Source organism: Pseudopipra pipra, chromosome 6 (genome assembly GCF_036250125.1).
Source record: "Pseudopipra pipra isolate bDixPip1 chromosome 6, bDixPip1.hap1, whole genome shotgun sequence".
Lineage (NCBI taxonomy): Eukaryota > Metazoa > Chordata > Aves > Passeriformes > Pipridae > Pseudopipra > Pseudopipra pipra.
The window spans coordinates 13,084,525-13,099,428 of NC_087554.1; the positions used below are offsets into that span (position 1 = coordinate 13,084,525).

The 14,904-nt window shown below is 36.1% G+C and overlaps 1 protein-coding gene across 1 annotated transcript in view; it reads left to right on the top strand.

Moving 5' to 3' along the window:
• PDE3B (phosphodiesterase 3B) overlaps window positions 1-14,904 on the top strand; it is an 86,826-nt gene that overhangs the window by 52,116 nt on the left and 19,806 nt on the right. The window contains exons 2-3 of the mRNA XM_064657413.1: window positions 12,883-12,933; window positions 13,088-13,333. Coding sequence (XP_064513483.1) covers window positions 12,883-12,933; window positions 13,088-13,333 — 297 coding nt within the window. The remainder of the gene's footprint in view (window positions 1-12,882; window positions 12,934-13,087; window positions 13,334-14,904) is intronic.

Below are 14,904 nucleotides of genomic sequence, written 5' to 3' on the forward strand. Positions count from 1 at the left end.
AGTTCAGAGATGGGTGAGAGGAGCAATTCTATAAGCAGGCCTCAGTAGGAAACTTCCCAAGGATATGAAAGGATAGTATGGTTTGATGCAACTAGGAAGATTGCTAAGATGTGGGCCCATTTTTATAATTACTTGTTTTACCTTAATATGGAGATGATATCAAACTGGTCCACCCAGCCCAGGTTTTTTATCTTTAATAATAGTAGTAGCATTTGTTTCAGAAGTGGGTTCTTTCCCGTCTGGGGTTCTCTATCATGTTTTGTCATATTATGGATTGGACCATCCTTAGGAAGAGGGTATGTCTGGTGAGCAGCCATGGACTGATCAGTCTTTGTGAAGTTCTTTAACATCTATGGTTACTTTCAGTTTCTGTAAAAACCTGCGGTAATGACTGAAATAATTTAATTATGTAGGATGTGAGAAATACCTCCTTTGGCTTGTTTTAAGCCTGCTGCCAAATGGTCTAATTACATGGCCCCCATTCACGTGCTTTTGAACAGCACAGACTAACCATTCCATAACACTGGTAACTACAGAGCATTGTAATAATCCCTCTGTTTTCCTCATGCTGGAGGGATCCTAGTCTGTGTAGCTCCTCAAAGCAGAGGCTGCTCCATATCTTTGATTTCACTTATTAGCCGATCCTTTTTTATTTCTTCAATACTTCTATATCTCTATGCAGCTCAGGCTGTGGGTGTTGCATGGATATAGGCAGTGACACTGTTCTGTCTGTATTGTTTGATGTTCCTTTTATAGTATTTAATTTAACCTCTTTGAGAATTGGGCTGATGCAAAGGACTTCAACTTTTCTGGTTGCTATTGATGTAATATTAGCCCAGCTTTCTATATAAATAGTCCAAAATTTATTTTTGCTCTCAGCATTTACTCGTTAGTGCTGAATTTCAGCAATGTCCTATTTCTATTTATTCTCACTATATTAAGATCTATTGATGCTTTTTCACAATCTACTCTATTTCATAATATCCTCAGGACTTTTGTATCATCAGTGCATGTTGACACTTCAGATGGCTGTTGCCGTTTCAATTAATTTTGAGTGGGCTGATTAAGATCTTTGAGGAAACGTCTACTGGCAATCTTTTTCTTTTTGTGAACTTCCTACTCTTATTCTTTACTTCTATGTTTTAAGAAATTGCTAATTCAAAGAAGAGCCATCCATTTCTTCCTATGTAAATGTGATTTCTTCAGGACCGTTGAGGGGAGGCCATATCAGATTTTTGTTGTGGGTTGATTTGTTTGTTTGATTTTTTTAATCAAAGTACACTGGTTGACTGGTCCGTTTTTATTGGTGTGTGTAGTCTGTTAGAAAAAGACCAGTAGATTTGTCTGTCATGGTATTGGTGTAGGAAAACCCTACTATTTTGTCAGTATTTCATTTAAATGATGCAGCTATTAATTAATTTTGTAGGGTCCCGTCCCCATCCCATCTTCACCAGTTTCTGTCCATTTTCTCTGATAGTTTCCCCATATTCTTCTGGATCCCTTTAAAAGCTGATGTTACAGCTGCTAGTTTCTGGTTCCATGGTACAAGATGCAGCTTGTCATTGGTTATAACACGGAGTACAGATTTTACTCCTTTGAAGGTTACTAGAATAACACCTTTTCTTTCATATATTGGATCAAACAATTAAATACCGGATTATTTATTTTGTCCAGTCTATCTCCTACTTTAATTTTATGTGCTTTACAAGGGTATTTGATTAATGTATACATTTTGAATGTTGTAAGTTAACTGATATGTTAAAAATACTCAAATGGATAAAAAAATTGAAATGACTACATTTCAGTGTAAAGATTGTAATTAAATGCTGTAGGAGATGTTTGTTATATGTATTAATTTTAGAATGCGATCTATAGTTTCCGTAATGGAAAAAAATGTTTGTTTTTAATCATAAGTTGCATAGCTTTCAGTTAAAAAACCCTAAACTGTGCCTTTTTAATAAAGATTGATGTTTCTTTTTTTTAAATGGAATAGCCAATTACAATGGTCTGATAGGTGTTATCAAAGCTTTTCTGCTTGTCTCATTGGGACAGTATTTTTCTAGGCAGATATTGCTGGGAGTCTCATCATCCTGTTGTTTTTCTATGGTTAAAATTCTTGGCATTTTCCCTTTTTCTGCTTTAGAAAAAAAAATCAAAACATATGCAAGTTCTAGGAGATGCTAGTTCAGAGTTGAATTTGTTGATAAGAACATAGAATTAGTCACAGATGAGTGTAGACTTGTTTTTTTAGGTTCATCTTGTTAGCAGCTATTTTAAAAACACAGTCTGACAGAGACTTCATAGGAAACACATTAAAGGCTGTAAGAAAAAGGCCGAGAAATGAAAAAATTAGTATTGTTCCCCAAGGAAAAGTTACTTTGCTGCATTTGTAATATTTGATGGATTTATGGGGCATGCTACACTGCAACTTTATTGTAAGTAATACTTGTCCCAAATGGCAAATGATATTCTCACTGCCAATGTTGTTCTCTGCAGACATTTATGTAACTTTCACTATTGTAATAATTTTGCCATAAATGTCTTGCAGTTTAAAAGAACATCCCAATGCTTTTCTGCTTGTATAGAAAAGACTGGCGAGTTATTGTCTTATGATCACTGGAAGACACTTGACCCATCTTGACCTCCTTCTTTCGTATTAGTTTCTCCATCTGACTCATGCTACCAAAATGAAAGAAAAAAAATTGTGTTGTCTGGGTGTTTTTAAGATCAACTCAACCTGATATATCATAAGTTTTGATTTTTTTTTTTGGAGAGAGAGGGTGTTTGGATAACAATTTCACACATCAAAATCATAAGAAAATCTGTTCTAGAAAAAAAGTGTGGGTTTTTTTTTTTTTTTGAAAGAGGAGTTGGATGATGATTTCACTCATCAAAATTGTAGGAAAACTCATTATAAAAACAAAAATTGGTAGGTTACTTTTACTAGGGATCAAGTCAGCCTCACTAATTTTCACAATCCTCTTTTGCACTAGAATTTTGTCTGACTATTCAGAAACCTTTGCAATAAGAATGATGTAGGCAATTGTACCTTCTGCTCTACAAATAGAGTAGCAAAGCAGCTTAGAGAGTAAAGCAAAACAGGGTAGTGAAAACAGGCTTTTGCATACAATTGACCTTTGTGTGTAGTGGGTTGTACAGTTATGTCTCCAAGTGTGGAAGAGTCCTGTGATGGTTTGAACAGCAGAATGGAACATAATATACAAAAAGGCCAATGAAGAAAAGAACCTCTAGTTTAGGAGATATTGATTGTGGTACAGAGATGATTTTTCTTTCCTTTAAGTGCACCTTTAGTTACCATATTAGCAGAGTGTGAAATTCAGCTTACATCTGCACAAAGTGAATCACATCCAGGAGGATGTGCTATTAAACCTTATTGAGCCCTCAGCATTTCACAAGAGCTTCTGGAGTTTTCAGGTATTTGGGGTTCTTTTTCCATCTTTTAAATGAAATCTGAGTTTATTCATCCCTCAGTCTTTTCATAGAGAGCTCTTTCACCAGATTAGTGAATGGTAGTCACTGCCAGAGGTGTCTGACTGCATGTTTTCTCCCTAGATGAGTGAATTTATGAGGCAAGGTGGGATGATATACGTAGCCCTGTCTGTGCTGCTAGTGGTGGTAATCAAAAGTGATCTTTTGTTCAGTTGGAGCATGCAAGATAAGCATGACATAAACATATGAAAGACTTGTCATTTTGGGGACAAGTGGATCTCCCCAAGTAGTTTTATCTAATTTAGTCATCGTCTAATGCTACAACAAGTGGGAAAGCATCATTGTTCTTTCTTTTTCGTTTAGAACAGCATCACAATGTTACTACATGGAAAAAAAATTCTACTTTCTTTCAAATCTGCTGCATTTGAGTATTTTCTCAGCTGCTTATGAAGCTGCCAAATAAAGTACTACTTATCATGAATACATGAGAGAAAAGTAAATTGGCACTTTCTGTAGAATGCAGCAATTTGCATCGCCCTCTGTTCCTGAGAGCAATCTGTATTACATTCTTCTGAGCTTCAATATTTTTCCCCCTAAGAGATCTCATCTTGTATTTCCTGGCACTTCAACCAGAAACTTGTCCATGAAGACATTTTTCTCAATACTGATTTAACTTTCACTAACACAGTTGCTCCTGTAATCAGACTCATAATTATACTTTCGCCTGTTTTTAAATCATTGCTTATAATTCTTTAACTTGAGCAGCTGAGAATGTGGCCAGTTCACTCCCCATGTATAACTTTCAACCAGAGCACTGCAGCAATATTTGCTACCCCTTATAACATCTTTAGTGTCTTGACCAGCTTCTGTCAGCTTACTTCTCTTAACTTCAGTCCCTGTAACATTTCTTTTTGGATCACCATCAAGTTATTGAAAGAAAACAACACTCATATTTGTAAAGCTTTTACCCTGTGGCAATATTGTAAATAAAAAATCCTTAAGATGACAGTGCAATGAAATGAAAAAGTGTTGCTATTCAGAGGGTTTTTTACTCTGAAGGTACTGTGCCTCTGGACTGTACTGAGGGATTTGAAAATGCAACTTCATAGTCTGAAAAAATTTCTCTGGTGCCTGAAGTCAGACGGAGAACAACCATGAACTTTAGCAAAAACAACTTGTTCAGTGGGTGAACTGCATGAAAGTATTGCTGATTGCTTCCTCACTGTACAACTTCAACATCAACAGAGTGGAAGGGAACTTTGCAAAATCTGTATTGAACTTGTGAAATGCCTTTGTGTGTGGTATTGGGTCGTGGATTGTGGATTGTGGAATTTTGTGTCGGTTCTGGGAAAGGTGATCAGAGAAATGTGAGGGTGAAAAACCTATTGACTATTGTAATATAGAAAGGCATATATGACATATAGCTCCTTTGGCTGTGTTGTTAAGGCTGAAAAAATAATCTGAGAATTAGCACTGCTTACTTAAGAATATCCTTATCTTGAGTTGGCTGCTCTTGCCATCGACAAGACACTGGATTAGTTGATCATTTGGTCTAATTAATTTGATGCTAACCATTTTCAAGTTCATGTTAATTTTTGACTGAGAAAGTTGTACAGTTTAATTTTGTGCTGCTTGTTCTAGAGGGGCACTAAGTGAGAGAGGAAAATGTAAGTATTTCTATGAGATTTTAAAGTGAAATTTGTGAGAAAACTATTTGAGAAAAATTCAGTATCTCCTTTTTTTTTTAGCTTAGTGCTGAAAAAAAACCCAGACTTGTGGTCATATGAAATAGTTTCTCTTTGCTGAAAAGAAAAAGATCTGAGATTCATTCCTATATCTCCAGTGTAATAGGTGGAAAAACACCAGTTAATTGAAAAATTTTAAGTCACTAGAGGGAGAAATTGGTTCATCTCTATTAAGTGTTTTTAATTACTACATTAAGAATACATCAGCATACAGTAAATTATTTCGGCATAAGATGTGCATAAGCACATCCTTCTATTACAAAAAGAGAAAATTTAAGGTTGCTCTCTCAGTCTGTTCCAACAGTGTGTCAACACAGCAGTAAAGGTTTTACTGTGTATAATTGTAAAATAATACCAATAGGTAAATGCAGAAAGGATGTTTTGGGAGAACTTTTGCTTTTTGTAAAATAAACACAACTTTAAAAAAAATAAAAAGGCTCTAGGTTTTGGATGACACTAAAAGTTCGTACAGAATGCCAGAACACGGAAGCAACTGTACCAGCCCAGAGCAGTAATCCACCTAGCACTACTGCTTTTCTTTGATGGTGATTAGAACCACATGCTCCAAAGGAAAATGCTTATAATGGGCAATTAAAGGATCTGCACATAGCAGGCTTTTTTTTTTTTTTTTTTTCCCCTCTGCCCTCCCTCCCCCAGTTGCCATAAATTGCTGGTTGGCCTTTACTCTGACGTGCAAGTCTGACAAAACCTAGAAGGAACAGGAAATGACCTAAGTGTGGTTTTAGACAGTTTTTTTCTCATTCTCTACATAATAAGAAAAAAAAAACACCTCTACTTTCCCTTGATAGACAAAACACCTTTTAGAACCTTTTTGAAACAATTAAACATCTTAAAAAAATATAAAACACATCAGATCAAATATCAAGCAATAAGAAAACTGTACAGCAGACAAAGTAGAAGCTGACCTGCTGATACTCCTGGGTACAAAAGCAGAAGTAACATGTCTTTTTTAAAAGTAAGCAAATGAAACAAACATATAAAAAAAGAAACAAAACCCCAACCAAACAAAAAGCAAAATCTTTTCTGCTTTCAGGGAGTAGTGTTAGCTTTAAGAATAGGCCTGACGAAGGCCTATTTGAAACTTCAGCATACAGCAGAGCATTTTTGCTCTGTTTTTATATCTGTGCTGAGGGTAAAGTTACTGAAAATAGTAACTAAACATATGAAGACTCTAAAGTCACTTGTTAAAGTTTACTTAGGTGCAGCTCTTGTGAAAGATTTGTATTTACAGGGAAGATCAGAATGCTGCGGAGTTTGGTGAAAACATTATAGTGGCCAGACACCTGCGTGTTCCGGTGTTGTTCTTATGTGTCCAGCCAAATATACTGCAGGTACTGTTTAATACAGAGAATAGTATTAACTAAAGCAATTAAGTAGAAGCAAATCTCTTTTCGTTGAAGGAAGATTTTAGACTTCTTAAAAAAGCAAAAGTAATGCCTTTCATAACATAGTGCAGTAGAGTCCGCAGCTGAGTCGTTGGACAGGGGATGTGACTGTTTCCGTCAGTACGTGTATCCAAACCTCAGAAGCAGGAAAGCACACACAGTTTCTATTCAAAGATTGTGGCTATCTGCAGACTTCACAACCTATTGGCCATTTTGCAACCTTGGATAAATAAATTGTATATAGAGTCAGGAAGTGATAAGTATTAGGATTCCAAAAATATCCTAGTTTTTTTCCTGTCCCATTTATTTTCGTGGGAAGGTTTAGTGAGTGGAGAAAAAACCATCATGATTCTAAATGCCTGGAGTATCATAGTGAGTGCTGTATTTTGTCTTTATTACAATAATCCACTCAAGTGGCTGCTGTTTTGGCCTGCAAGATTTCACAACAGAGCGTTGTCTGTGTTATCTGAATAATGCTGCCTCTACTTTGAGAGTCATTCTTTGGTTGCATCACCTTTAGTTTGCACCGAATACAACTTAACTACTTAACAACATACTGTTTTTCAACATCTACCTTTCCTACAGAGAGAGGGGAAAAAACTCTAATAAATTAATAAAACCCCTAAGAATCTAGGTTGTATAGTGCAGTGTTTGGTTTTTGGGGTCATTAAATTACATGGATTAAAAACGCTAATTGCTTGTAAGCTGTTACACAAGACTAATCTAGAAATAAAAGCAATGAATCGAGCATTAGTCTTGTTTGAAAGGCAGTCATGAAAAGAAATGGATATGTAATGTAACCTTTTTCATACTTTACAATAAATTAATTTCTCATCTAGTTGTAGAATTTTGCTTTTGAATGAGGTGAATTTGCACAGAGTTGATTTCTGAATCAAGTTGCTATGGTGTTGGTTTCATTGTTTAGTTAATTCTATGCTTGGTTGCTATGGAAATACTTATTTACGGAGCTAATGCCTAATGGTGTCAAACAGATGCTACTAGCAACTAGGAATCCTTTATATTTGATCAATGAAAGACTCAGTCAGAAGTAGAAACTCAATTTTGTGCTCATTTTTCTCCATTAAAGTTTTGGAGCATGGAATGTAATGGGTATTCTCGAATAGGACAAGTTTTATTTCCTTAACGAGCATTAAAGCACACATTGAATCTCCTGAAAAGTATCATCAGTGAAACCAAATCCTGGTTTAGGTTTAGGCAATCATACAGCAATGCAACAAATCTTAATATGGTGTGTAGCCTTAGACAGTGTGCGTGTATTTGTTATATTTGACTTTTAAGATTGATTTTTAGATTTTTTAAGCTCTGAAACATCTTTTTTTGTAGCTGTGTATTTTAAATCTCTGTGTAAGCATGAGCATTGTCCTTAGTATAAGTTTGCACAACACAAATATTTCTTGAGTAACTAAGCTGATATTATTTTGTATTTTATAAGTTAAAATATCCTGAAAACATATTTCCACAATTATCTAGCCAAACACAGTTTGAGTTCAGCATTAAAATTTAAAAAAAAAAAAAGTTTAAAAATGCCTAGTGCACTTTTCTAGTAATTTTAGTGGGTTTTAATTTGAGAAAAGTGAAATCCACACTCTTTTATCATGTTTAAGCCTTTAGAAGTTGAAAATATTCCTAAGGCATGTCTTTAGCCAAATGGAGTCATGGTATTCATATAAAGATGATCTGAAAGAACTCCACCCTCCATGGCATCAACTCTCTTCTGAAAGACACGTCTATTGCAGGCCCTGGAAACACTGGCTGTGCTGTGATAGGAAAGATAACTTTTTCTATAGAAAAATAATTAAAAACAAAACAAAAACCTCTGAAGCCCTGCTGGTTTTCATTGACTGTCTTCTTTCATTTCTCATCTGTTTTTAGTTTACTTAGACTATAAACTTCTCAGAGGAGCACTTATTCCCTTTTTCTTTGTAAAAATTAACGTGTCTTTGTTCCTGTTCCTGTTAGAGCTATAAGCTGTATTAGGGAAGGCCTCTATTACTGTTACCTTGTGTACTTTTTCAACATGTTTCTGATGTTGCTAACATGTGCTTTGCAAAAGTGCCATCCTTAAGTTTTGGTAAGGGTTTGGTTGATATTCTTGTGTTCAAATAACATGGCAATTCATCTGCAATATTTGGAAAAGTTGTTTTTATTGTTTGAGAAAACATAAGCCAAGGGCAGTATCTGATGCCTACTGTCAATTTTCCTGCAAATATCCACTTAGGGATACATATTTAAAACTCCTGAGATTTGACTAAACACCTATAGCACTGAATACAGTGTTCATTCTTTGGAACAGCAACTTTGTGGAGAATTTGTTGAGCTTTAGCAACTTTTTTAGCCTTTAAAAAAATGAGTTTTCAGTGATGCAAATTCCTTCTGTTGACACTCTTGGCCTGTCTTGAGTGACATGTTTCATTTTGACATTGATGGCTGATGGCAGCCAGATTGGAAAAGGTCACTTGTACTTTGTGAGCTGGCTTGTCTTCATTAAGCCATGTTGAAATTTATTTCAGATGTTAAATAGATGCAATTATTATAATTGACCAAGGCACGTGTGGTTTTTTTGGTTTGGTTTTTTTATTAGCTATTCTTCGAAATCCTTATCAGCTTGACAGGCAAGTGTATAAAACCAGGGAAGTGTGTTCATTGCTCTTCGGATGAAAGGGAAAGACTCTGGGTTTAGAGTCAGGCTGATATGAGAACTCCTCCAAGATGACTGGTAATTTGGCATAGATGGTTCTGGGGGGGGAGGGCTATACATTTCTCACCTTTCAGTTCATCTGCACTATCAGAGCCCAGAGCAGTTTCATTTTCAGAGGAGCTCCCAAACATTCAGTTGCTGTGATGTGATCCAGTGACAATGGACTCTGAAAGCCAAAGTGTGTGAGTTACTAAGCAGAGGTATAAGTTGCAGCTTGGAAGTTTTGTGACTCAAGTCAGTCCTAGATAAGGTGTTTCTTGATGGAGGAGGTGAGGAAGAACGTTATGTGCAATGGATTACAAAATCTTAGTATTACAGAGTACAGATCTTTCTGCAACAAGTCTCATGTTGCAAAATCAAAAGTTGCTGAGGCTCTGCCTAAGACCTAATTTAAGGTCTCTTGGTCTGTTCACATTAAGTCAAAATAAACGATATAATTTTTACTTCTATTGTAAGATCAATGCAACACTGGGAATACTTTGTAACTTTTGATGATCCACAGTGATTAAAGCTTTGACTGTCTAACTCTCAACAAAAAATAATGCCAGAAATGCTGCTTGTTTAGTATTCCAGATTTAACTTGCAAGGCGTGGAGTTAGGCTAATTAAACTAAGATAGGTGGGTAGTGAGAGACGAACCACAATTCTTTTAGTGGTAAGGAGTAAATTCTTTAAACAAGAGAATTTTTTTTTTTGCCCGGAAGTAGAATTTATCAGCTGTTAACCTTTAAAACTTTCACTCTCCTTGTCCTTCTAACCACGTCAGTTCTGTAGAAGGTCTGTTAAGGAATATGCTGCTGATTTCTGTTCCTTTCTCCCCAAATTGTTTTTGTGGGGGAGGCTTTCTGGATTTGAGTGCCATCTTGTGGAGCATTGTGAGCACCTAAGGAAAGGTAACACCCCTTTCACTAGTAACCTAGTGAAAAGGTTTGCTTGGTGTAGAGATGTACCAAGTTGCAATTACCCTGGAAAAATATTCCTTGTTTGGCAATCTGCATTTTTTTCCCTCTGTGCTTAGTGGAAAAGATTGCTACTTTTTGCCTCAAATTTTTGTCAGCTCATTTTAATTACTTTGATGTGTGGCACGTGGAATGAGCCCTGCAAATGTGACAGACAGTGGCAGCCTGCTGTGTTAATATACTACACCTGTCTTCTCTCAGAAGATATGAATTCTAATTAATGGTGATGTATATTGAATTAAAGAAGAAGTTGTTAGGAAAGTACAGGTAAACTTATGTTTACTTCAAAATTGGTTTGCTACCTTTGCTATAAAATTGGTATCAGGGGCAAAGCTTAAATCTTCTGGTTTAATTGACAACAAAAAATTTTCAGTGATGAATCCAAGCGGTAAAATTTTTCATCTAAATAAACTTGTGAATAAAATGGTGCCCTGCCATCTAAAATATCAAACCATTTCTTGCATTGGAAGCAGATTGGAAGATTATTTTGCCTTGTGTATACTGTGTGAGCATGGGACACAAGATAGAGCAGTAATGCTTTCCACTGAATAAGTTCTGCTTTTGTGACTTTGAGGCTATTTCTTTATATAACAGGTCTAAAGTCAAAAGGAAGGTTTTGAACCTTTTTAGTCAAGAAGATTGACCCCTGCAATTATAGCTTATGTGAGCATGTGTGTGTGTACACATACCTGTACACAAAAGCTCCCAGTGGCTTAAAGGGTGAATAAAGGAGTAAAAGAAGTTGCAGCTAAAGTTTTGGTACAGAAATGTCCTGGATTTATAAAAAGAGGGGCTCTTTTTATTAAGAGCTCATTTACAATAAATTAATAAAATTAGCTAACACACTGTACATTTAAAAGAAAAATGAACTATTAGAAGAGGGAAACCTGTGTTCTGTCCCCTAAAGGAGGTTGCAAGATTGCGGGCAAGCTGACGCAACTCTGTGGACCATTAGTATCAAAGGTTACTAATATAACTAACAAAACTCATGTGGACAGCTGATCTTTGTTGCTGATTGAGTCAAAAGTTAATGAAGCAGATTAATACAGTCTCTGTGTGCGAGCTTAGGAGAGTAGAATGAAAGCAAAAGATTTACTGATGTCCAATGCAGTAAATAAATGTCAATCTAGAAAGAGAAACCTCAGAATGAAGATGTTGCTAAAACCAAATATGTCGTGGGAAAATGGGTATTGCCAGATAATGTTGGTTATTACCTTAATGCTTGTCAGTGACAGACTAACAGTCATCTCATAAAAAAAAAAGAGACACGGGAAGCTAGATTAATCACTTAAACACTTCAAATACTTAAATTCTTAATTCTTATTTTGATCTGCTTGCTTTAACCAGCATGAATTTCTAATAGAGCATAACTTACTCCCAGTTCAAGCACATGCTTAATGATAGATCTCTTCAGTTTTCATAGCAAGTGGATGTCATAACTATTGACTTTAAACAGGGTTTAGTGGTATCTCAGTGAAGATAACTGAAGAGAAAAAGGGCCTTTAAGTGCCGCCCTTGCCTGGGCAATGCTGACACGTCCACCTGTGTTTTTTCAATTGACACTTTCTGCACCTTCTGCTGGACAAGTGCCAGACTGGAACATTGTGTTTTCTCCATGAAAGAGCTATTAGTCTCAGAAGAACAAGAACATACATAGTTCTCACCTACAAAAAACAAAGGCAGAAAAGTACCCAGGACTGCAGAATATGAACTGGCAAGTGGGGTATTGGCATTTTATTTGTGCTCTGTAACTATGAAAAAAAAGGACAAAAAGGGTTATCTTCGTATTTGTTTAATTTGTGAATGGGTGTTGTGCAAACAGGTTAATTCATCAGAGAATAATTAGAACCTGTCAAGAAGTCACGAAGGCTGAAACCTTTTGAAACAAAACAGACATCTGACTTTCATTTCTTGTATGTTGTTTTCATTTTTTGTCAGTATAGAAGACAAATTAAGTGAGTGCTGTTGACGTACTTGAAGCTGATAGTATCTTCAGATCGTGTTGCTGACGTTCTTTTGCGGGTTTGGTGGGTTTTGTGAGGTTATTCAGAACACAGAGCTTAGTAACCACGTTCAAGCAAAACCTAACGAAACCTCCTGCAAGAAAATGCTTTTGAAATTACCAGTTTTTAACCTGAGGTAGTGGGGAGCTTTTTGCCTTTTTAAAAAGTGAATGATTTGATGTAATGCTTTCTGCACGGTATTTACAAAAATTGCTACTGTTCGAATGGTTCTGGAAAGAAAAAATATATTGCAGGTTTTAGGCTAGATTTGATTTTGTAGGCTGAGGTGAATAGATGTAGGAAAGTGCTGTCATCACCTAATTTAGTGTACATGTTAAAAGATTTAGAAACAATCCAGAAATATTAAAATAAGGCCATATAATTACTCTGTCATCAAGATATCTCTGTTGCATGCAATTTCTTCAGACTCTTCTATAGGGCTTTTGCTGGGTGACATTAGCTAAGAAAATGGCCCAAGTTACATACAAAAACATGAAGGGAGAAACATTTTTCATTACATCACATAATCAAGTTGTGTCATTGCTATTTTTCAATATTAGCATATCACCTATTACTCTTTTTTTTTTTTTTATCTTTGCAGATGATACTTTGGGATTGGGATTTGAAGCAATGGTACAAGCCCTATTACCAGGTCAGTATATTATGCATTTAATTAATAATATTGCATTGATTTTTTTTCAACTTATTTTTTAAAATTTACAATGGATAAGAGACTTATTTAAAACAGAGAATACCGTGAAAAGTTTTGACATGTTAATAATTTGCAACATTTCCCTTTGTTCCAGAATGCTGGCAGTGGAAATGGAGTTGATCTTTCAGTGCTAAATGAGGCTCGGAACATGCTGACAGACCTCCTGGCTGATCCATCTCTTCCACCACATGTGATTTCTTCCCTTCGAAGCATTAATAGTCTGATTGGTGCTTTCTCAGGCACATGCAGGCCAAAGGCTAGTCCATTCACACCATTTCCTGGTTTCTTCCCCTGTCCTGAAATAGAGGATCCTGCTGAAAAAGATCGAAAGCTGCTCAAGGTCAAACGATTTTAATTTTCATTCATGTGTGTGTTGCAATTAGAAAAAAAAAAAAAGAAGGGAAAATTCATCAGGAAAGAATGCTCCTGTTTGCATAGTAGCTTCTTTACAGAGTACCTGTGGTACCTTAAGGTCAAAAGAGAGCAGCTGTGAAAACACATTGAATGTAATGTGACAGGTACCAAAATGCAAATTCAAGGGGTTGGTGGACAGACAGATAAAAAAAGCACTGGTGTGCACCCTGAACACACAATTCCTCAAAATAACAGCAAATATAAACTGAAGATGTTATATTCTCATGATATGGAACAAACGGGGCTGTTCTTGATTCTCCCAGATTCTTTACCTAACAATTACTGTCGCCGCAGCTTTTTCACTGACCTTTTTACCCCAAGAAATTTACTCTCATGGACAGCAAACTAGCCATTAGACAGAAGCAAATCAGCCATGTAAAAGGAAAAATATTGCTTCTTTCTGTGCAGCAAATCACATTATGAGACCAGTGTTTAAATGTGCTGTCACTTCTCCATTATCTAGGGTAAATAAGTGAAAGCAAGAATGTAGTTACTATATGATGTGTTAAAGAATGTGGTGGAAAAACATTAAAATATAGAAAGTCAGCTGCAGGGCACCAGAGCTAATAATTCTAGGGTAGCCCCATATTGGCAGCTTGAGGCTGTTTATTGTGGAGGTTGGTCTGGGACATCCTTGCCCTGGATTTATATTTCCAGGAAGTGGGCAGCTGGGCCCAAATTGATCAATTTGTTGGCTTAGTACTTTGAAGCCAGACAAACTGCCTTGAGCCAGATTCAGCCTGCCTGTGAAATGTCTGTTGGGATCCATATTTCTGGGAGGGGAAAACTCACTGTCTGCGGGTTGTTCTTTGGAACATCCTGCAGAACCATTGCAGTAAGAAATTCCTTGGAATGTCACATGGATATCTGCAGAAATCAGCTGGGTAGGGATCAAAGTCATTCATCATGATTTTTCTTGTGGATTTCTTTAAAAACTACTAAGGATTAGCATATCTTTTAATTTTTAAGATTTATGTGCAGCTAGTCAGAATTGTTTGAAATGAAAACTATTCCTTGCTGAAGAGTGGTTATGAAGAGTATGTGAAATTGGAAGACTGGTTTTTCACAGCTACTTTCTTTTCCTCCTTCCTAAAAGCAACTTTTCCTTTAAGTTTGGGGAGATTTCTGTACAGAAATTTACATGATGGATAAAACAGTGCTTACCACTGTTTTAATGATTGTTTGATTGATTGTAAGCCAAAAGATCTCCCCCTATGTATATTACTGTAAGAACAAGATTTCTCTTTCTTTCAAAAACCAAGTAAGTGAGCACAAACTCCAGATTATGACACACCAAAGAAAATAATGAGAGAGTATTTCTTCGAAATGGTACCTTTCAGATTATGTTGAGAGGTTCTCATTCTCTCTTTCCAATTTGGAATATAGAAGGTCTCTTACAGATTTCAAATGAGTTGGGTTTTTGCTGAGGATTATGTACATTTTTATTTCTCTTCCCTGATTGGCTTCCAAAGTGCATTCAGTTATAATAACAGCCCT